The 21,699-nt window shown below is 43.7% G+C and overlaps 2 protein-coding genes across 10 annotated transcripts; both read left to right on the plus strand.

Annotated features, from left to right (window-relative positions):
* Positions 1-363: 363 nt before the first annotated feature.
* Positions 364-8,046, plus strand: LOC135934332 (CTD small phosphatase-like protein 2-B). Of its 3 annotated transcripts, none has more exons than XM_065475992.1 (8): positions 364-576; positions 3,899-4,092; positions 4,535-4,645; positions 5,008-5,432; positions 5,764-6,054; positions 6,382-6,508; positions 6,567-6,662; positions 6,781-8,046. In XM_065475992.1, the coding sequence occupies exons 2-8, from the start codon at positions 3,916-3,918 to the stop codon at positions 6,844-6,846; spliced, it is 1,293 nt and encodes a 430-aa protein (XP_065332064.1). In that variant the 5' UTR covers positions 364-576; positions 3,899-3,915; the 3' UTR covers positions 6,847-8,046. The 3 variants fall into 3 exon arrangements, with proteins under 3 accessions (XP_065332064.1, XP_065332063.1, XP_065332065.1); XM_065475991.1 differs by having other exon boundaries at positions 367-576; positions 5,005-5,432; XM_065475993.1 differs by having other exon boundaries at positions 370-576; positions 5,005-5,423.
* Positions 8,047-8,402: 356 nt separating this feature from the next.
* Positions 8,403-21,415, plus strand: qvr (protein quiver). 7 transcript variants are annotated; one of them, XM_065475530.1, is made up of 6 exons: positions 8,404-8,649; positions 10,346-10,489; positions 13,253-13,297; positions 17,140-17,286; positions 18,295-18,514; positions 20,465-21,415. In XM_065475530.1, the coding sequence occupies exons 2-6, from the start codon at positions 10,456-10,458 to the stop codon at positions 20,469-20,471; spliced, it is 453 nt and encodes a 150-aa protein (XP_065331602.1). In that variant the 5' UTR covers positions 8,404-8,649; positions 10,346-10,455; the 3' UTR covers positions 20,472-21,415. The 7 variants fall into 7 exon arrangements, with proteins under 7 accessions (XP_065331599.1, XP_065331603.1, XP_065331602.1 ...); XM_065475528.1 differs by lacking the exon at positions 13,253-13,297 and adding an exon at positions 13,147-13,200 and having other exon boundaries at positions 8,405-8,649; XM_065475527.1 differs by lacking the exon at positions 10,346-10,489 and having other exon boundaries at positions 8,403-8,649; positions 13,235-13,297.
* The last annotated feature ends 284 nt before the right edge of the window (positions 21,416-21,699 follow it).

The raw sequence follows: 21,699 nt of genomic DNA on the forward strand, positions 1-21,699 counted from the left end.
ATAAGAAAAATAAGTGCGCCTTTAATATTATACACTTAATGCGCAGTTGTCACGTTTCTTCGGCGAGTTCATTTTTTACCACTCAAGCGGAGATCGATTTTATCGATTTACTCAAACAGTAAGGTAAACCTAACAGGGTCAGTACAGTTATTTCAGATAGAAAACTCTGTTTAGATTGAAAAGATTAAAACTGTTATGATTAGGGTTCATTTGCCGTGCCTATAAAGTGTACAAAAAAGGGTTCAAAGGCAAAATTGATCTGGAATCAAAACAGAGAATCGCATCGCCCACGTGCACTGCGGGGTGGGGGCGTTTCCGTCGTTTATATGTGGAGGGGAAGACAAGACAACTTGGTCGCGGTGCAGTGCGAAGAGCGACTTGGTTCGGCCGTCGGTTTTCGTTCCGGGACCTCGTGTGTTCGGCGTCTTCGTTCACCGTCGTCGAATTCGGCGAAAGGGTGTTAAAGAGCGGTCCACGGTCGACTGTTGCCGCGTTCTGGGGTAGCAGCGACGGAGGCGGGAACACGCCAAGTACGTGCGGGAACGACGCGGCCACTGCAAGACGGCCCGTCGCTGAGTAAGTTTTAAGCATTTTCTCCAAAATTGCACCAAAAACCGAATCTTTCGTCGCGTTGTGCGAGGTTTGCGTTGTCGGCACGCCTTGTCGCGGATCAGCCGACTCGTTTTCTGCCGGGACTGAAGAGATTCGAGGCGGCGCCGGTGGCAGGAGTCGCACTAGGCGGTTTCGCGGTGCCCCTCGGAGGCGGCGGTTTTGGCGCGCGACGACCTTGACGGCCAAATTGGCGAATCTTCGCTCTCCGGCTATGCACGCTGTGCGTTCAGTTTAAAATGTACACAAGAAAACATGGCATGGGTTACACACACCAAGGCCGAACGCGGCGCGCGCGCGTTTCCTGATTGAACGCGACATTTCGTCTCTTCGACATTATTAAATTTGTCGGTCAGGAGAAATTTTGACATGGCCAAAAATTGGAAAAACTATTGATAGGCATCATATAAATTTCTTATCCTTTTGGGAATCTTTCATTTCTATTCCCTGCTAAATTTTGCCCAATTCCGAATAGAAATGCAGGAAAATGTTTTCCGTTTTTTCCCGCCATTACAGGCGAGCGTCCCTCGAACATAATTTGAATGAAAATAGGTGACTATGGTAGACTCACCATTTTCGCCCAACTCACACTTCTCGCTAGGATAGGGCATTAACATTGATTCTTCCCGTCAGAGCGAGAAGTGTGAGTGATCGGAAAGCTTGAGTCCCCTATATATTTACAATAAAAATTTAGTCTTCAGCCATGAATGAACGGAAAAAGCACCACCGTCAAGATATTTTTTTAAGTGCGTCGTGAAAGTCATGATTAAAAATTTAATCAAGTTGAAATGATTAAAAAATGCAGAATTCGTTGGTAGTTTCATTGGTGCATTTTAATTTGCGAGACGAGAAAATCGCAGTGTAACCTTTTGGGCAATGCGGGTTCTTTGCAAGCAGGAAGGTACGATCGGTCCTTAAAAGGCACTCCCAAACTCGCTGAAATGTTAAAACGCCTCATTCGCCACTCTTGCATTTTCCCCCTTGCGTCCTGAATTCAAAATTAATTTCGCAAAGTAATTGTCGCCGTCTTCGCCGATTTATTAATGATAACTAGCGTTGTGGGCCTTGAACGTTATGGACTAACTGCAATCAGTTTATTTTACTTAATTTTAAGTTGGACAGTTGTATTGAATCCTGGATTGATAGTAGTTGCAAGGCAGTCCTAGAAAATCAAATAATAGTCAATGAAGTGTGCCTTCTTTGTGCTGACATCCAACACAGACTCAAAAATAATAAAATATCTTCCTCGATTTTTCCTTAATTTCTTCTGTTGTCACCAGTTCAACTTTCAATTTTTTCCGTGGCTACATGCCAAGAATGGCCATCACAAAAGCAACATCCAAAATTATCGAGTGACAAACCCACGTGCTCTATCAGCGGCAGCTTTAATTCAGTAAAATAGCAAATGAATTTATATAAAAATGCTTGTTCCGGTCCGGTGGGCTGCTGATTTCAATTGTTTCGTAAATGAAATTTGATTGTTGGAGGCGGAAGCGGAAACTAGTAAAAACCGGCGTGTTTAGTGTGAGTGGCACTCTTTTTAAAGGGCTCGTCTCGGTCTTGTCGGCGAAATAAAAAAGCTGTTAGGGACTACGGTGTGACCTACGACCTTGGGCGAAGACGCGACGAATCACGGGCGACGGGGCACTCGAGCCCCTGTCGCCTATTGGTCGAGTCCAAGCCAGCAGAGGCTCACCTGATCGCGCAACAGGTCCTCTGTGCATGGCAGGTCGGCCAAAGGTCAGCTTGTCATAGGTCCGCCTGCTGATGGAAGGCTCGTCCAACCAGATTTCTCCGGCTTTTAGTATTTTACGACTTTTTTATTTTTCGCAAAACGACATGACGAAATTTTCAGCCTTTCCTCAGCAACAGTTTCTGTTGGCAAAGCTTTGACGGAAATTGGGATTTTGGCTTTGTGCAGTGCGGTGAGGAAATTTCAACAATGCGATTTTCACTATCATTGTGTGACTAACTATTGGAATGGCGGGCCCGCAAAGTTTTGAAACTTTTTTCAAATTCTCATGAAACTGGGAAAACTGTTGATACGTTGAGCAACACAGGCCATAAAACGCGGTATAATTCACTCTTCTTTCTCATTGCGGTAAGCTTCATCGGATTTCTCAATTTTCGATCCTTTGTGCTATATTGAGCATACCTGAGGTGCTAGTACTTGTTTAATAGGCTTGAATTACAAATCTTAAAGGCTTTTTGGAATTGAGAATTTCACTGGATTTGTCTGTCTATTGGCAACTTTCAATTTCAAACGAGAATTTACTCTGCATTTATTTTTAATTACGTTGGGGTTCCTTTAAGTTTGGAAATTATTTAAAAAAAAATTCTATTTTACTGCAATTAAATATGAAAATTCTCATTAGAATATAATCTTGTAATACTCATAATATTATGAAAATTATTAAAGAAATCCTACCAATATTTCCAGTACTAAAAAATTACACAATATTGCAAACATACATTATGTTGTTGGGGTGAATTTAACTTGGGAGATCAAATTCTTACGTCAGATCTTCGTAACTCGGGAAGCAGCTACGGTAGAGTAAAGATAAGTGACAACCTCTGGCTCTAATCCGAAAATTCTATAATTCCTATCAATATTTTAGTGAAACTTTCCAATCTGGTGTCGAAATTCGTGGTCTGCCGCTCTGAATACTATTGTACTTTTTACATCATTGTAGCACAATTTTGATTACTTCTGGTTTCCCTATCGCACAGGTCCAGGTATCACTTTGGTCTCTTTGACTAAAATATTTTATTTATCTTAATCGTAAATAAAAAGACACATTTCTTCCATTTCATTGCATCCGAAACAGCAACAGGCAAATTTTCCTACCAAATTCGGTTGATATTGTTACCGTTCCGATCCCCTCGTTGGCAGTAAACCTATCTAAAAATTTCAAATTTTAAGGTCGGGCTAATGGCTATTAAGCGTCGGGGTTAGTGGCGCAGAGGAGCGATTTCAAGAGAGAGCGATTGGATTTTTGAGCGGAATCAATATATAGTGCGCGCGCGAAGAAAGACAGTTTTGCGTTTTAATTATGCAGGTGGCGGCTTGGCGGCGGCGCCGAGAGAGCACGCGGGGGGCGGGGTGGTCGGGGGTGGGTTTTGGAGGGGGCGGCGGGGCGGGAGGTGGCGCGCGGGATCGATACGTTGGCGGGGTGCGCAGCACTTGTCGCGCGCGCGAGCAGCAGATTGGCGGGCGCAGGAAGGCCAGGGCCCAAACACGAGAGACACCTTTCACGCTGACCTTTGGCTCGTTTGCGCTGTTGACCAGGTGATGGTGTAAGGAGGATGTGGCTGAGGAGCGGCTCGTCGGCCCCCCCGCAGGTGGCCACCAGCCTGCGATCCCGCAAGTCGTGTCCCGCAGCAGCGGCCAGAGCGGCCAAACAGCGCGGCGGCGGCCCAGCCCACGGCGCGAGGGCAGCCCTCGCCAGGAGGTCACGTGCCAGGCACAACTTGTTGAGAGAGGTAAGAAAACTTCCAACGTCCTGCAATAACCCTGTGTTTCGGTTGTTTGTAAAACGTTTTTTGTGTTTATTTCTGGTTTTGCTGTCTCGCCCTGATGATGGGGGAAGTTGCATCATTTTTATCTTCACAGTTTTGCTTGCTCGCAATTCAAGAAATCAGAAAGTTCTTGAAAGTAACTTTAGACAGGTCTAATGTTGTACAATTTTTTCAATACAAAATCTTAAAAAAAGAATCGATTGAAATATACGAAAAATTTCTAAGGGTGTTCAAATTATAATTTATCTTTTGTTCTCAGTGAAAACTATATTTGTAATTGCTTCATATATGTAAAACTAATAAATTTAAAAGAAAATATGGCACGCAAAACCTGTTGGCTGAAATATCTAAACACATCATTTTTCCCCAAGTCTAACGCTTAGTTTTGTGCGCGCGAAAATTGCAGACTTTCCGCGGCAACGTGCCTGCTCTGAAAGGCGGCGCAAGCGGCGAGCCTGTGCACAAGAGCCCACTCTGCGAACCGACCGCTGACACCACTGAAATGCATACTGTCGAGGTGAGTCACCCCCACTCCCTACTGCACTCGACCATCCAAGACAAAGAACGTTCGATCCCTTAACACGGGGACAATAAAATACCGTTTGGGCTTTCGAGCGAATTAATTTAGCTACTCACTGACACGAAATTAGAATCTTCGTAGCTGCAAATTCAAAGCTTAAGATTTGAAGTTCCGATCTTTGTAAGAATAAAAACTAATATTTTGAGTTCCATTCAGAGTAATAAAAATTTAAGTTTGATTATTTTATCATTTTGGTGAAGAGCTCAAAGACCCAAGTTTCTTGTTCTTAAAGATTTTCAAATCTTACATCATTTACAAATGCGAAACTGACAAAGCGTGCTTTTGTTTTTGAGCAGCAGGTGTCTGAAGGTGAGGAGAGCAAAGAAAACTGGCAGCACCCCTTACCTGAAGAGGAGGAGGGCGCCGGCGTGTCAGGGGTGGACGGAAGCGCCGCCTTGCTGGCTGCTTATGAAAAACTGGTGACACCTGACCTGGCTTGCATGCTGGATGATGACGGAGGGGAGGAAGGGGCAGTGCTCAGGACAGATGAGCGCTTTGATACATACGTCGAGGTCACCAGGTTCTACGCGGAGGCCGCCGCCGCGGCCGCCAACGAGGCGTGCGCCAGCTGCGATGAGAATGAACCTCCGAGCGCAATGGTGATTGCCAGCGTGGCCTGCGAGGCCTCAACCTCAGCCGTTGATGACTGGGAGCCCTTCGACCCCTACCTGTTCATCAAGAACCTGCCGCCACTCACTCCAGACATGAGGGCCAGGTTAGTTTGGTAACTCCATGAAGCAAAGTTTTCTGATTGTTTGATTCTCCCTTGGTGCGGAAGTTTCGTCGGCTTCTGTTATTTCAATATCGTTTTGCTAACGTTGGGCAAACACAAAAGTTCCCAGTAACATTAAGAATGGTTACATTCAGCTTAAATGGCACCATAATATTCTTTGCGAGTTGACATCAATTTTGAGGCCTCAGTTAATTCAGATTTACGCTTGAGGTGCTATTCCTTTTGCTCCAAAAATATTAAGTGTCAGAGTTGTTACAGTGATTTAAGGGCTCATTCAATTGCGCGACACAGCCTTAACAATTCGGTAACTCTTTGCTGGCAGGTGCCCAGCACTGCCGTTGAAGACGCGAAGCAGTCCAGAGTTCTCGCTGGTGTTAGATCTGGACGAGACCCTGGTGCACTGCAGCTTGCAAGAGCTGCACGACGCGTCCTTCAATTTCCCCGTGCTCTTCCAAGACTGCAGCTACCGCGTGTTTGTACGCACAAGACCCTTCTTCAAGGAGTTCCTCGAGCGCGTGGCCAACATGTTTGAGGTCATCCTGTTCACCGCCTCGAAACGCGTTTATGCCGACAAGCTGCTAAACCTGCTTGATCCAGAAAGGCGGCTTATCAAGTAAGCATTTTTTATTACAATGATGTGCAACTTTTCGATCTATGCGAGAGAGAAAAATATTCGCAAAGGATTTATTTGAGTTCTAAAATGGAAAAATTTACTGCTCCCCTCAACTTCCAAATGACTGGTAAATTCTAACTATCTTTTTTCCTGCTAAGAACAATTAACTGTCTGCAAATTGATGTAATATTCTGCATTTCAAAAATGATTTCATGGCACCCATTTGTTTAATAAGGAGTGGGCCTCTATGAAAAGAACACTAATATACAATAAACTAAATTATTTTTGCAAATTCCAAATTAAATTCACATATGATCTGTGGTGCAGGTACCGGCTGTTCAGGGAGCACTGCATCTGCGTCAACGGCAATTACATCAAAGACCTGCAAATTCTTGGCAGGGACCTTTCGAAGACCATCATTGTGGACAACTCACCACAGGCCTTTGGCTACCATGTAAATTTAAATCCGCCTACTCATAGACGTTGTTGATTGACTCTTATCAATTTCAAAGCTTGAGAATGGCATCCCAATCGAGAGCTGGTTTGAGAACCGGTCCGACTGCGAGCTAATGAAGTTGCTGCCCTTCCTTGAAAACCTCGCTTGCATGGTGAGAAGCGAAAATATTGATTATTTACGTCCTTCTTTGATATAAAAATCTTCATTTATCCCTTTAAATGCAACTCTTTTTTTATTCTCATACTTATTGTAATTAATTTATGAAACAGCGTGAAGACGTGCGGCCACACATTCGAGAGAAGTTCCGCCTGTTCAGCATGCTACCATCGGACTGAGCTACATTGTCCGACCGCCCCCAGCCGCCCTTTTTTCTGACCGCAGCAGGACGGTGTGGCAGAGTCGAGCAAAACCAGTACCTTGGCGCCGCCACTGTCGGAGTCACTTTTTAGCATTTATCTTTCTCTCTTTTTGAATCGATATCGAGCTGCTGTTTCTCTTGGAATGCACAACTTGATTTTTTCGCGACCACTTCTACACTGTGCCATACTTGGTGGTTTACGCAAATGTACAAAGGAGCAGCATTTACTCTTCTCCCCACCTATTTTCTCTCATCTAATATCGGACACAGATATTTTTGGTTTTACAATCACAAGTGTCATTAAAATAGCAATTTTAATATTGGTTTTCAACTTCTGTATTGTCAATGAAGATATCCAAACACCTGACTGCATTTTATCCAATATTGTAAAAATGTTATTCTAAATAAATGAAAAGGAAAGGCAATGGCTGAATCTCAAGAAAAGGGAAAAGAACGATCTGTTATTTAATTCCTTTGGAAAATGTTGGAAACGTGATTTTGTTGCGTAAACTTTGATAGAGCTGCACTTTTCACTATTGTTGGCAAAAACTATGATGGAAATAATGATGATTGTGATTGGCACCTGGTTAAGTGGAGCACACAGACACTTGAAAGTCAAAATCAACACTTGATTTGACTGCTAGATCTATAGGCCGGTACTAAGCATTCTTTGGTAAATTTGATCACATGAAATGCTTGTCACCACTAAAACTATTATTTTGCAACGCCACACAAGAAGATGGCATCACGATGTAAAGGAAGCAATTTTTGGAAAGCTGTTTGTACAGAACACAATAAGTTGTATAAATTGTTCTAAGAATTCATTTTGCTACTGTATGATACGTTATAATCCTGCCTTTCTTACTTTATTCTCTGTTTTCTTCACGGAGACGACGAGAAAGCAAAAATTTGTATTGGCTGCCCACCCTGGGAAGGCAAATTTTTGTTTTATTTTTATTTATTTCCCTTCTACTTTCTTTGTTTATAAACATTATTGTAAGCAGCAAATGATTGCATTATAAACGGAACATGCTATTTGTTAGTGTTGGTAGGTTTCCATGTTAAGCAAAAGGTTTATTATTACTATTAATTTTAGCCAAGAGAGCATATTATCATGTAACAAACACGAGCAAACAAAGAAACATAATAAAAAATTATGTACACCATTGTAAAAAAATGCTTTTAATTTCGTCAAATTTGATCCTCAATATTAAGAGGAAAAAACCAGTACAAAAATCAAGAAAAATTTTAATCGGTTGACCAAGACTACTCAAATTGAAAAGCACGGGATTAAATTAATATTGAGATGCGTAAAATAAATCGAATATCGATAAATAGAATGAAATAGAAAAAAAACGAGTAATTCTGTAGATACTGAAAGTGGGGGCGAGGGTGATTTTGGCGCGGCAAGGTCGTGTAGGAAGGGATCCGGGGGGTGGGGTGTAGCGGAGGGCGCGTTTTGTCGCAGGTTAGGACTGCGGCACCAGCAGCGGCCGCAGGGGGTGGAGGAGTGCGGGCAGCGGGTGGGGCGATCAATAGCGAGCGCGGCAGCGAGAACAGCAGCACCGCACAGCACACGCTGGGCCGTCGGTCGTTCGGTCGGTGGCCGCCGTGCATCAAGCAGAGCTGCCCCGAGACAGTGCGGCATTCGCGAGCCACTCACCCCCTCGTCGTGGCAGCAACCCTTCGTGGACCGAGAAGGCTCGGTGCAGTGTGCCGCCGCCGGCCTGCCGCCTCTGCTGCGTGGCAACCATGCACGCCGCCCTCGCCTCTCTCACAGGTGAGACCGCCCCTGCTACCCTTGCACGCAACCTTTGCCCGAGCCCAGCTGCATTGAAAAATGCGTAAGCTTGCCACACGTCTCAGCGGACGTTTTCTAAATGCATTCGCCGCACCGCCTGGTTTTAGTACCGTTTTCGAAACGAAAAGAACCTCCGTTTATGACATCTGCGCGGTAACCCTATAAACTCTAGACGCTTTATTATTTATTGTAATCCGTACGACCTGCAGTAATCCGAACCCTCTCCTTGTAGTATATCAATGAACCTGGAAGTGTCATGCAAGCGGGATATTTCTCTTTGTCAGGTTGTTTTCCCCCGCGCTATGACGATTTTCCTGAGATGCGCCAAGACGCGATTTAGTTTTTTTTGTGTTTTGTGCAAACATTTCAGGCGCATTGGCGAAAAGCGCCCAGAAAGCGGCGCGGCACATGGCCTGTTGATATTGATTTTGCGCGCGGCTATGTTGTCAGTGGCGAAAGAAAGAAGGCAAGGAAGGAAGCCCTGTCTGCACTGCGGCCGACCTATAATGGTCTTGGGAAGCTCTTCAACTATTTCTTTCAATCGGTTAATCGATGTGCCAAGACATGCTAGAGAGCACTGTTTATTTTTTTTCTCATGTGTGCCGGATAGTTGCATGCAGCTTAAGGAAAGTTACGTGTATTGCATGTGCCCTTAAATACGCATTTCCCTACTTTCTCACTAGAGCTTATTTTCAATTTGACCGCTGACACGCGCTGAAAGTCTTTTCACTGGACTAAGTAAATAATAACGCCGTTTGGCCGAGTGACACATAAATATTGGCAATGCGCTACCGGCGCAGACACAACAAAAACGAGCGCGTCTACAAAGTGTCGCAGTGGCGAGCAATGCGGCGGATTTTCCTCTCGGTGGCTATGCAATTCTGAAATAGACAAAAGCCGCAGTTCCAAAACAAAAGCGAGGAAACAGAAAATAAGAGGGCCGATGAAGAGGAGGTCGCCCTTGCAAGTGTCGCGCGCGCATCTCAAAATAAACGCGTGAATCATACATATATCCACTCTCTCAAATTCGCCTCCGCTCTCGTCTCGCGTGTGCATTTTCATAATTTTACTCACACACGGGTATCTCCGGTTAATTTGGGACTGTTAGTCTCATAACAGAATGCGTTGGCTGCGCCGTTCACGGGTAATTCGAAATTTCACCTGGAGTGCACCGCAACTGAAATTTCTCAGCACAAAGAAAGCTCGGTTCATTTTCAACTGTGTAAAATCACTAAATATCAAGTTACGAATCCCCTGACAAATTGACTGTTAAGAATCCGATGCTAAACTAGGCACATCTCAAATCAATAGATAATGTTCTAGAACGTGCTTTTGAAAAAATCCAGGGGAAGAAAATGACTTGATTTTAAAATGATATTATACCGAACCTTAACTACCCCTGGCATTATTTAAATTATGATAGAGTGGCGCACGCACTCTAACAGAGTGCATTGACCTTGTTAAGCTCCCAAGTATTCATATTTTTTCTTTAAATTTCTTCTCGGCGTAAAACTGCGGAGTACGCACATTTTAATTCTTGAGTAATTATGCCCATCAGCATGCAGCATGACGAAACAAATGAGCTGTGAAAAAAGGTGTCGCAGCAGCTTGGTCGGCGCATTTGGGTTCGCCACCGCGAGAGCAGAGCATTAATTAACAGGCGGAAACGTTTTAGGCCGTCGGCTACTGGAGCGCGGGGCGTGAGAGGCGCCTATTCCTCGCGTCGCACTTTGACCCGCGCCCGACTGACCTTTTGACTGATTGATTGACCCACGCACCACTGACATGATGGCCCTCGAGTGGATCTTCACCATTCCAGGTCAGTGCTTCTGCTGGTGTGTTTGTCTGCAACAGGGGAATTCGGCTAGCATTCATGCATGGTGGATGAACTTCCAGAATTTAATGAACAGCTAAGACCGATCAATAGTTTTTTTTCTATAAATTATAATTTAATTCAATCTATTATATTTTTGTTAAATTGGCTAAATATTTAAAATATTCAATGAATTAAAAAACTTAATATGGACGTTAAACTGAGATTTGCCTGAATATTTTTAAGCATTTGTAGTTAAATGCCGAAGGAAAAGGCAAAAATTCCATTTTTTAGACTGATAGTAACAGAAAAGACTGCGTTTTGACAGTTTGATCATTCAGTTCAAGTGAAATCGGCAATTAACCTCATTAATTTTATTGCTTTTAAATTATGGAATTGTGTGATATCTTTTCTGACTTTTCTAACATCCACCGTATTAATAGCCTGGACATAATTTTTGTGGAAATGGGGTTTCCCATTTTCGTGCGCACGTTGAACCGCATGCGTTTTTTCATTTTTATTGTCACTTAGGCGCACAGAGGCAGTAACGCTGTCTCTAACCAAAATTCTCTGCTGACACTCGCCCTAACGTCCGCGGTATAATCGTTATCGATCGAAGCGTCGTGTACGTGCATGAAATAGTCGCTAAAAATAAAATTATAATATGCATGTAACGCGCACATTGAGACAGAAACACACGAACAACTATAATGACGCTCTCAATGTTCTGTTGTCCTTTTGTAAGGCATCCCCTGATCGCATTCACCTTTTTCTGCCCGAGATTGATTGCTCAAACACCAATATTCTAATGCCTAATGGCGAATGCACAAATACAAACATGCACAATTAATTTGCTACCCACCAGAGGAATACGCGGATGGCATTTTTGCACGTATTAATTTGCACGAACAACACTCTCTCGGTCTAGAGTCCACTAAAAAACTCATTATTACAAACAAATCCTCTCTGTTTATTTGGGAAAGAAAATCATAGTTTTTTTTCCTTTTTGGCCCTCTTGACATGGTAGAGCCGATAGTGGTAAATTCTAGTGGAATTTAAGTTTTGAATTGTGATTATACAGATGGAAACCTTGCATTATTACAATACTGTTAATTCTGTTAAACCAGACTGTTTTTTTGCGAACATTCGGGAGACAAGGTTGAGTAGTGAAGCCCTGCCGATTTGTGTGGCACTCGCAATCAGTGAAGCCTGAAGGCAGATGGTCTGGCTCGGTTACGATGACGTAATTTTTCTCGAAATGTTGAGTGTGCCGGTCACTAAAGGACTACAATTCACAGTTATGATGAGTCAAATAAACAAGACAAACGGGTGAACGGTCAAGTGGAGCTAACAATAAGAAAAATTCAATGGAGGGAAGAAATTCAATTGCTGGGCTTCCATACTGTACTAACAAATTTTAAATGGGAAAAGGATGACCGAGAGTTGTCGAGTGTGTTGCTATTTATATCAGTTTTCAAAGGGACCGCTGGTTAAAAAGTTAATTAAAAACATAAAAATATTTTCGCTCGAGTTTTAAAACTATCTAGCGCCCAGGAATAAAAGATTGGGCTGGCATGGCGGATTTAACGCCGCAGAGATGCCTCTGGCCGCTGGCCAACTAATAACGCTTTTAGAGTGGCCTCTATCTCTTCTTCTATACGCGTACTAGCCGGCTACATTGACTGAGAGGCAAACAAGGAATGAAAACGAAAAAACCAATTTGTTGAAATTCCACATTTCTTACAATTTTGGTAATTTTTCTAATTTCAAACCCAATCTTAAATTTCAATCGATTCTTCACGCAGACAAAAAATGTAAGGATGGGAATTAGCATATAAGTTACAAACTATAATCATTGTAGCAATTTTTTATTTTACAATAACATTGTAATTTATGGAGTTCTCTCATTTTCTATTGTTCCTCTTCCGTTGCTTTTATTTATTTAAAATCACCTCTGTCTTATTATTTTTCCCGCGTGTAGCGAGATGGACAAAAATTTACACACGTACTTCAGAAACAAACTAAGTTGTGGTTATGCACTGCACCCTTCTCATTCTAGGCTCCTTGTTTTCGCCTGCATCTCCGTCTCGTTTATGTGTTAATGCTTGTCTTTAAGGCAAAACAAGCAAATTAAATTTGCTCTTTTGCAACGTTAAAATAGTTCCCTTCGATTTGTGATATTTTGTTTGAGATACAATAATAGAAAATACCAAAAATACTAGAGGTCTCAGAAAGAATTTAAAAGTCCCGGAGTAAAATTAGCCTCCTGCCCTTCAGCACTATCAAACTTCACTTTTAAAAATTGGTCAGCCGCGCCAGCCGCCGGCGAAAATGCTCAGCCACCTCCAGCCCATAATTCAGCTCCAGCAGCCGCTTAAAATTTCACGACTGAGACCTCTAGGAAATACCAATTATTACCCTCCCTTGTAATACCGTTTGTTTAACAATCATAATCATTATAAGAGTCTTTCTTTATACCACTCCTTGAAAACCGTCCACCCAACTCTGAACAGTTTTTGATGCAGGTTAAAATGCACCATCTCTAGTTGTCTCCGTGGTGCACGAAATGTGAAAATTTCGGGCGCCGCGACCTGAGACAGCCAGAGGTGTGCAGCAAGCAGAGAGTCGAGATTGACCAGTGTGTTCTCATTTTGCAATTGCAGTCGCGATGCTAGCGCTCCTAGCGCCGCTTTCTTCCGGCCAGGAATGTATGCCAGGTAAACACGATTGCCACAATTGATGTTCTGTCAGGGTTTTTTGGTGTTGCAGTGCTCATCCTAGCCGCCATCTCGCTCTCGGAGGAAGAGTGCCAGAGTAAGTTGGTCCTCCGCCTTTCCCCACCACTTCTTCTTTGGACCCCCACCCCTCTTGGGTTGCCCCCTCCTGCCACGCTGACCTCTGTGGTTGATGAGCTTTAAAACTTGTCGCTCAGGTCACTCTCGGGAGGTCAGCGGAAGCAGGAACAGAGGAAACCGCCTCTTCTACTCCCCCTGCCCCGACTCTCCTAATTACACTTTTTATCAGTTATTAGTCAAGAGAAAAGGGCCAGCCTTTGTCGGTTTCTCGGTTTTCAAGAACACTGAATTTTTCGATTCAGGGCTTGCCCTTTTCCGGCTGGTTTCCTCTATGGGACAATTTTTACGAATTTCCTGCGCGACCGCCGCGTCGCCACTATTCATTGTTGTGGCACGGTGGGCACGCGAGAAGTGGCCGAGCCGCCGGAACAAATTTTGGCTGTCGCGCCGCAACTCCCTCAGGCTGCAGCCGAAAACGGGTCAGAACAAAACGTGTGTAATTGGTGCTTTTGGCGCTACAGTTACCTATACTATATAAATAATATACCTATATACTCTCTATACCTATCTACTATAAATATCTATCTATATACATACTATATGTTACCTATATACGTACGTACATGCGCATGGGAACTCTCTTAGATTTAGACAACAGTTACCCTATATCTCTATACTAATTCCATTTATATACATAATTATATGCCTCCATCCACCTCTTTCTACTCTCTCTAACAGACTCTGTTTCCGCTGATTGGTTTCGACTAATCAACCAACTAAAGATTGAGTTTGATTAGATCTGGGCCAGTAGACCCAAATTAGTCTTTGTCTTCTTGTTGATGTTGTTATTGTGAATTTCACTTACCCACGTTTCCTCTCTTTTCAAACCTTGTACTCAACTATTAATCTAGTCAAAATTGTAATGAATACAATAATTGTGTCCTATTGTCTGTGTCCTTACCCTTGGTTGATGCATTTCAGCCACAATTTGAAAAAAAGGCAATCACTCAAACTGTTCTCACAGATTTGCATAATTGAGTAACTACCCACACAAAGTAATACGCGCACCTTGGCAGGCAGACTAAATTTCTCTCTGAAAAACCCGACTCTTTGAGAAATCACCGAGATTAGAAAGGAAATCCTATATCCGTTCAAAAATATTGGTTAATATTAAAAGTTAAGCGCGCGCGATCATTACTCTGCAGACGCTACCTGCTACCCATCAGACCGTTTTGGTGGCCACTACCTTGAGTGTCAAAATCCGCTCAAAAATATCATAATTGGTAGACACACAAAAACACACGTTCTGCTACTTTCTCAACTTTCTCTCGCCCCATAGTGCCTCTCTCTTAAGTACGAATATAAATTATCATACAAAAATATTCCTAGGTTATGTTCTTGTTTTCATTACGAGATTGTTGATGTTGCAAACTCTTTCTCTTTGTCCTGTTTTTGTTTCGTTTAATTAACCTCGATTGGTTCTTGTGTGCCATGGGTCATGATATTTTCTGATTATGAGACAAAACTGATTTAAGAATCATTTCTTTAGTTTCGGTTTGTTTGATTGTTATATTTCTTCTGGAATGAGTTAATTGGTGCGATGGATCTATCAATTAGTTCCCTTTTCCACTTACTCTTTTATATTTCCCCTGAAACTTTTAATGAAGTTGAAAAGGAAATGGTGCTCGCTCTGCTACTCGAATTAGCCTATTGCGGCAATTCGCTTGCTTTATGCTCTCTGTTTGCGCCTCTAATTTTTTGCTCTATCTCTCTTCCCTTTCGTTTGCCCTCTTAGCCCACCCACTATCCTCACGCACGCTGACTGGCCTCGTCTATATATGCCTCTCGCGCCTTTCGCCCTTCTCTCTAAGTTCTAACATGTTGCTGATCGCCGTCTTGCAATAATCCACATTTTAAATACAATTTTCATGCTGATCATACATAAGAAACATGTAGCTACCTAAAAATTACTCAGACGTAACATTAATGTCTACTTAAGCATTTTTTCGTGCAATTCTTATTATCATAAATATTTTTGTTTCGCATTCCCCTTTTCTCGGGATTTAGCACAAATTTAACGGATGTCCTTCCCCGTGCAGCACCGTCAAGAGGCCATGCTTTAGCTGCGCGGCAATTGAGCCGTGTTTGCGTCACTCGGGCTGCCGCGAGTGCAGATCAGAAATTGATTTTGACGGCGGCGGTCCGCGTGCTGCGGTTTGTGCGCGCCTATTTTTAAAAATAAAAAGCCGCACCGCTATGTTTAATTGCCGGTCGACCCAGTTCCGCGCCGTTCGTCACCACCTCCTTAAAAAATTCTTGATTTTTTTTTTAAATAAATTGATTTTTAAAAACGCTATTGGTGTTTTCTATATTTTATGTTTCGCATGATTAGAATTAAGGGTGGATAAAATTAAAACGACATGAGTCAGCGATTTTGTTACCCCCCCCCGCCCCTCTTCCTTAAACAACCCGATCGCTTTTGCTAAGCTATACTTGTGGCCACGTGTGCTAAAAACGTTATAAAAGACTAAGATGCAATGTGGTGTGTGCTAATCGAACGGCCGGTGGCCGCAGCGTGTGCATATTTTGTTGTGCTTTGCGGCTCGCAAACCGAAAGTCTATTTCGGTCTGCCGCCCTTCCATCCACCCACCCCACCGTGCGACCACATCGGTGCTCACCTGGCAGTCCGCGAAAAAGAAAATAAATAATTACCAATTTCATAGTTTGCGCGCAGCCGACGCGCGCCAAAACGAAAAGCAGTCCGCGTTATCGCACCCTAAAGAATCGAATTCAAATGAAGTTGACGATCAAGATGCAAAAGAGTAGAAATTTAGTCGCGACGAAAATGCAGAATGAATTGACAAAGCACGTGAAGTATGAAGAGAAATAGTTACCTTGAGTTGATCGAAATGCTAGTTAGGTGAGCACTTTGCATGCGGTTTTCATATTATGAACCTGCAACTGTCAATTTAGGAAGGAGGTTGCTCAATTGACCCCATTCCGATCGTTCATGTTGGGATATGCCTGCATCGGCCTGTTCTGTGCATTTTCTCACTTTGCTCGATTTTGTTTTCTGCTTTGTACTCCTTCTTGATGTGCTAACTAAGGCTTTTTGGCGCAGTCTGCAGACGCTCCCATATATTCCATAGGTGTAAGTATGTGGATTTCATTTCTATCTATCTATCTCTATCTCTCTCTCTCTCTCTATCTCTCATTCCACACCGGCGGCAGCACCTATGTCTGGCACCTCCGAGCAGCACCCTTCAGCCCCCCAGAAAACTATATTCAAAGAGTATTTTTCAGTTTGCAAAATAATAATTTTAATTGATTGGAATTAAAATTTTCTCTTCAGTTCTGAGCCAGCGCAACTCAAATTTGGTTTTACTTTCTATTTCTGCTATCTGATTTTGAGCGTTAATTTACTTTTTCGTACTCTCTCTACATTTCTATCTCACGTCTGCTGCCGTCTCTCGTTATTCTAGCAAGAGACGGTAACACTTTGCTTTGCTCATCATCCATGAATCCATCAAACAAAATTTTGTGCTATCTACGTTGTAGATATATTTTAAAAATCATGTGTCGGAAAACCATATTGGTACAAATTTAGTATCGCGGATTTTGCAATAAGACAGAATTGAAAAAAATCTAAGATGAGAACGGCGCGACGCGAAGACCTGATTGTGTAGTTGATATCTGAGATGATTTCGGGGGCTCTACAGGGGTTTGTCTCGTCGTCGCAAGCAATTTCTTATAGCACCGAGACGAGCCGCTTGGGCCTCCCGTTTGTATCTTTTTATTTTTGTGCTGAGCACTTTGGAACGAAGTGAGGCTAATGCGCAGTTTGTTTGGTGGTGCGGCAGCGCGGTCCATCTACTGCTACGAGTGCGATAGTTGGAGCGACATCCGCTGCAAGGACCCGTTTAACTACACTGCCCTGCCCAGGGACCAGCCGCCCCTGCAAACCTGCAACGGCTGCTGCGTCAAGATGGTCCGCAACGCCCGCACTCGTAAGTGTCCCCGCGACAGCTCCAAAGGGGCAATTCTCCCTGCTAGCTATAGGTGTCTCCCCGTTCAGTTGGCCGCATGAAAAATCATCCAATGTTGCGCCAATTGTTGTGCGACACCTTTTTACGTTCAATGTTGCCCATTTTTGTGCCATTTTGATCAGTTTCACTTCTAAACCTTTTTTTCTAATTACGAAGATAATCATTTTCTTATGTCCGATGCAAATCGCGGAACATTTTTAAGATAGCGATTAATGTCAATGTCTTCACTTTCAGAAGGACGTGGTGTACTTTTAAAATAATTTTAGCATGATTGGTTTCTTTTTCTCAAGTTAAAGATCTTCTTATCTAGCCTGCTATTAATGTCACTGACAAATGCTAGCTTATTATATTGACAGTTCAGAATTTTTTTACTCGCGGATTTGTGTGCAAAAGCATGAGATGCGTTCCCAAATTTATGTGACTAATTTCACCGTGCCCCAGACGTTGTCTATGAACAGAAGGCCAAAAGCAACCACTATTCTTTCTCTGAAGATGTGCTTATCACCGTTTACGCAGAAATTAACTTAGTCCCAAATATGCACGATTGCTGGAATAACTTATCATGTGCACACTGCATCTGCTGCATTTCATAACGTCTCCGGAAATGGAAAGGTCGACGCTTAGAACAAATGCAAAATTTTGTTTGTATTTGTGGGTCCGAGATTTCATTTTCGGGACGGCAACAGCGTCTGCATGCGAGGGTCGGCCGGCGGTCGGCGCGCCTGCGAGTTCGGCCGGCATGCAGCCGGCCGGGCGGACGGGTCGCGCGGGTTGCCTGCCCGCCGCTGGTTTGGCCGTGCTGTCTCTGTTGATGCTGGAGTCGTGTTTGTTCTCGTTGTCAGTGGCTCTCTCTCAGACGACTAGTTCTAATGGTGAATTTTCTCTTTCTCTCTCTCTTCCCTCCGTCCGTCCGTCTGCGGCCCCGCCCCCTGCTCCCGCCCGCCCGCAACCCCCGTTTTTGAAACGCAGAGTACGAGAGCGTGCGGCGAACGTGCACCTCAAAGCTGCAAATCAACCTGTTCATGGTGGACCATGTTTGCATGATGGAAAGTAGCGGGACTGGTCACATGTGTTTTTGTGAGGAGGACATGTGCAATGCTGCGAGGCCGACGCGAATTTCCGCACCGCCAATGCTGCTCGCGTTTGCCGCCCTGCTGCCCTCGCTCGCCGCGAGCCTCCGCATCGGCCGGTAGGCCCCCCTTTTGCAAAGCTTACCTGCTCGCTGGATCCCCCAGGGGCTTTCAGCCACCCCTCGGACACTCACTCTCTCATTCAGACACAAGTGCTCGCTTGCTCTCACTTTGGAGCCCAAGGGCTGCCGACTGGCATGAACCCATTATCAGACTTCGCTCAAATCGGAGACGAGTGAAAATTTTGCAAACCAGCAGTTAGGTAGCCCTTGGGTAACAAACAGGCCAATCGACATTGATGCTGCGAGGGAAAACGTGTGGACAATGGACGAAAGTGGTTTCGACCAGTGTGGTGCAAATTTGGCGGCGGACGCGGGACCAGGACGCTCATGCAGACGCGGGACCACAGCAGCTTATGCGGCTCTCCGGCCCAAAAGCCTCGCGGACCCGTTTCTGCGAGATTCTGGCTCACCTGGCGCCCAATTCCAAGTGCATGTGCCCACTAGCACCCTCAAAGCTCATTCACCCCAAAACCGCCGTCAGTGTACGTTTTTTAAGAGCAAAGCGAGCCGGAAACACCAAAATTTCCTCTCTCAAAATCTTACTTTACAAATCTGTTGATAGTTTTCCTCCCAAGAAAACGACACATTTTTGCCCCATCTGTGTGTGAATCGATGTGAATTGAACACTTTGTTGTTGATCAATCGTTTTTATTACTAAACTGGAGAAAGATAAACTACGATGTTGAAAAGGCTCAGAAAAGACGACAAATGATAAATATTTAGCAAGTGAAGATTCGAATCTCACGTGTTTTAGTACACAACACACACACATACTCGGACACGATTTTTGCGCTCATTTATGCGCCACAGGCATTAAATAAGTGCAATAGCGTATGATTGAAAAGTTTCGAAAGCAACTGATTTTTACATTCGTAGTACACTGAGGCCGTTTTGAAGCAGTACGCAATAATATTTTGCTGATGAGCAGCATCAAATTCACACATCAGCATTTCACCAGGAAACAGCTTCCTCATTAAAAATAAGAGCTTTTTGACTTGCGTCGATTGCTGCTTCTTATGCTGAGGATCATTTTTCTTTCCAGTCCTTCTTTTGTAATTTGAACAATCTTTGAATTTTGTACGGTTCGGCTTGTCCGTATTGTGATATTAGCGCAGAAGAAAAATGAACCAAAGACTTTCCTCCGCACATTCGATTGCTTTACACTTGGACACACACCCATGCATAGTAATGACCGACATCTGCATTTTAAGAGCACTTCTCGCTTTCTTGTCTCTCTCGGCAGTTTTTTTACATTTATCGTTCCTCTCGTTAAGAGAAACGCAAAACATTTCCTTTTACCTCTAACTTACAACAATTTACAACCTTATGGCGTTTTTTCAGTTCGAAAATGAAAAAATACGCTTTTTCTTTGATGTTATTTCTGCATCATCGCGAATATTCACCAAAAAAGCAGGAAAATCTGAATCACCATCTCCAAAGATTGGACATCGCTCGTGTACTGTGCTACACGTTCTTGAATAATTTTCATTTGCCTACCTCGTGTATCGAGGCGAAAAACAAGAACGAAGAAAACAGCTGCAAAGAGCGCTTGCTTGAAAAGCTTGGTTTTATTCTTTGGTTTGGAATATCTCACAGCTTTTTGCCACGTGATATTGTAGCCAGCGCTTGGTATGCTGTTTCTCATGATTATTCTCTTTACCACTATTTCCTCTCTCTACTTTCTTTCACTATTACGGTCGTCTCAGCAGCGACTGGTTGATTGCAAAAAGCATCTCTTGCCCTGCGCGCTGTCTGGCTGCAGCTTGATGCCGAATTCCAACCACCTCACTCACAACCCGAATCATGACGGAGGCTCATTCGCCTGCCCGGCCGACGGCCCTCTTCGCCACAAAATCTATTCGGCGGCCGACGGCCAGGGCGGGCGGATGACGTGTGACTGGTAGCCTATACTTTCCCCATAGTATTCATGGTACTGTGTTGAACCAGTGAATAGGCCCCTTAAGCGCGGACCCCAGCCCCCCGTTTGCCCAACCGCCCCGCCCCCTAGATTGCCTGCACTGACGCTAGACGGCCAATCCGGCGGCCAGCAGGACGGCCGGCTCGCCAGCTCTTGGACGTGTCCTTGCCTATTGCAACCAGATGAGAGCAACCACAACGCAGCCGACGACGAAGAAGCCCGATTTTCCAAAGACTTTCGTCGGCCAAATGAGACGAGTAGAGTAATCCTCGCAAAGTCCATTTTACCTACTTCTTGTTATCTCGATTTAACGCGGTAGGCGCCTCGTAGAACGAAAACACCCTCGGGCAGAAGTGACGAGGTGCCTTTCCGCGGAGGAGGAGAAAATTGATACAATTTCAAAAAAATAATTATGTTGATGCTCACGAGTTGATGACGCGGCTCTCGAGGCCCCGCGAACGGGCCGGGGGCCCCGAATCATGCACCCCTCGGCCCGTCGCCCGGGCCCACATCACTGCTGTGACTTGAAAATCGTGTTTCGATTTAACTTGGACGTTTTTCACGCGAGCACCTCATCGCCTCGTTTTTTTTTCAAACAATACAAGTTGTTGAAACACCTGTTTGACTCACACAAATTTTTAGAATTATCGTAATGTATAATGGGCGCGTGGAATAACACGAGTTGATTCTTTGATTAACGATTTATATCTTGACGATGTAAAACATTTATTATTACTATGTGCAGATGATATGTAAAGCCCGCGAGAGAATAATATTATAGATATGCCAAGATCTTTCTAAATACTACCATAAATATATATTCCGCTTGTATATCATCAGCCAGTAATAATTATTATGTATCGCGAATTTACGTGCTCTGTATGGATGACCACATACACGAATTATAAAAGCCAACTCATTATTATATGCAGACGTAATATGTTGGAGGATAATATAATGATGCCATTCGAAAAGATAAATCTCTCGCTTTTTATTTGTTTCCTCACATCCCTGACCTCTTGATAAAATTGGAGATAAGAGACATTTTGGTCACAAACATTGTAATATATAGAGTCGTAAGTATCAAACAAGTGACTTGAACGAACGGATTTAGCTACGAAATATAAAGCAGCATGAGCGAAAAGCACGGTACACCAGGAAATATAAATTTTGAGACTCGGCACTAATTTTTAAAAGTAAACATTAACAAATACATGCTAAACACTCACAGCTAATGGAACATATTCCGAGCACAAATTTTTTA

This window comes from Cloeon dipterum, chromosome 1, assembly GCF_949628265.1.
Source record: "Cloeon dipterum chromosome 1, ieCloDipt1.1, whole genome shotgun sequence".
NCBI lineage: Eukaryota > Metazoa > Arthropoda > Insecta > Ephemeroptera > Baetidae > Cloeon > Cloeon dipterum.

Coding starts and splice junctions, on each gene's coding strand:
- LOC135934332 (XM_065475991.1), top strand. CDS start 3,916: ATGTGGCTGAGGAGCGGCTCGTCGGCCCCCCCGCAGGTGGCCACCAGC. Junction 5,433..5,763: donor ATGAGGGCCAGGTTAGTTTG/GTAACTCCATGA, acceptor CTTTGCTGGCAG/GTGCCCAGCACTGCCGTTGA. Junction 6,663..6,780: donor TTGAAAACCTCGCTTGCATG/GTGAGAAGCGAA, acceptor TTTATGAAACAG/CGTGAAGACGTGCGGCCACA.
- qvr (XM_065475527.1), top strand. CDS start 8,622: ATGCACGCCGCCCTCGCCTCTCTCACAG. Junction 8,650..13,234: donor CGCCCTCGCCTCTCTCACAG/GTGAGACCGCCC, acceptor ATGTTCTGTCAG/GGTTTTTTGGTGTTGCAGTG. Junction 17,287..18,294: donor GGTCCGCAACGCCCGCACTC/GTAAGTGTCCCC, acceptor TTTGAAACGCAG/AGTACGAGAGCGTGCGGCGA.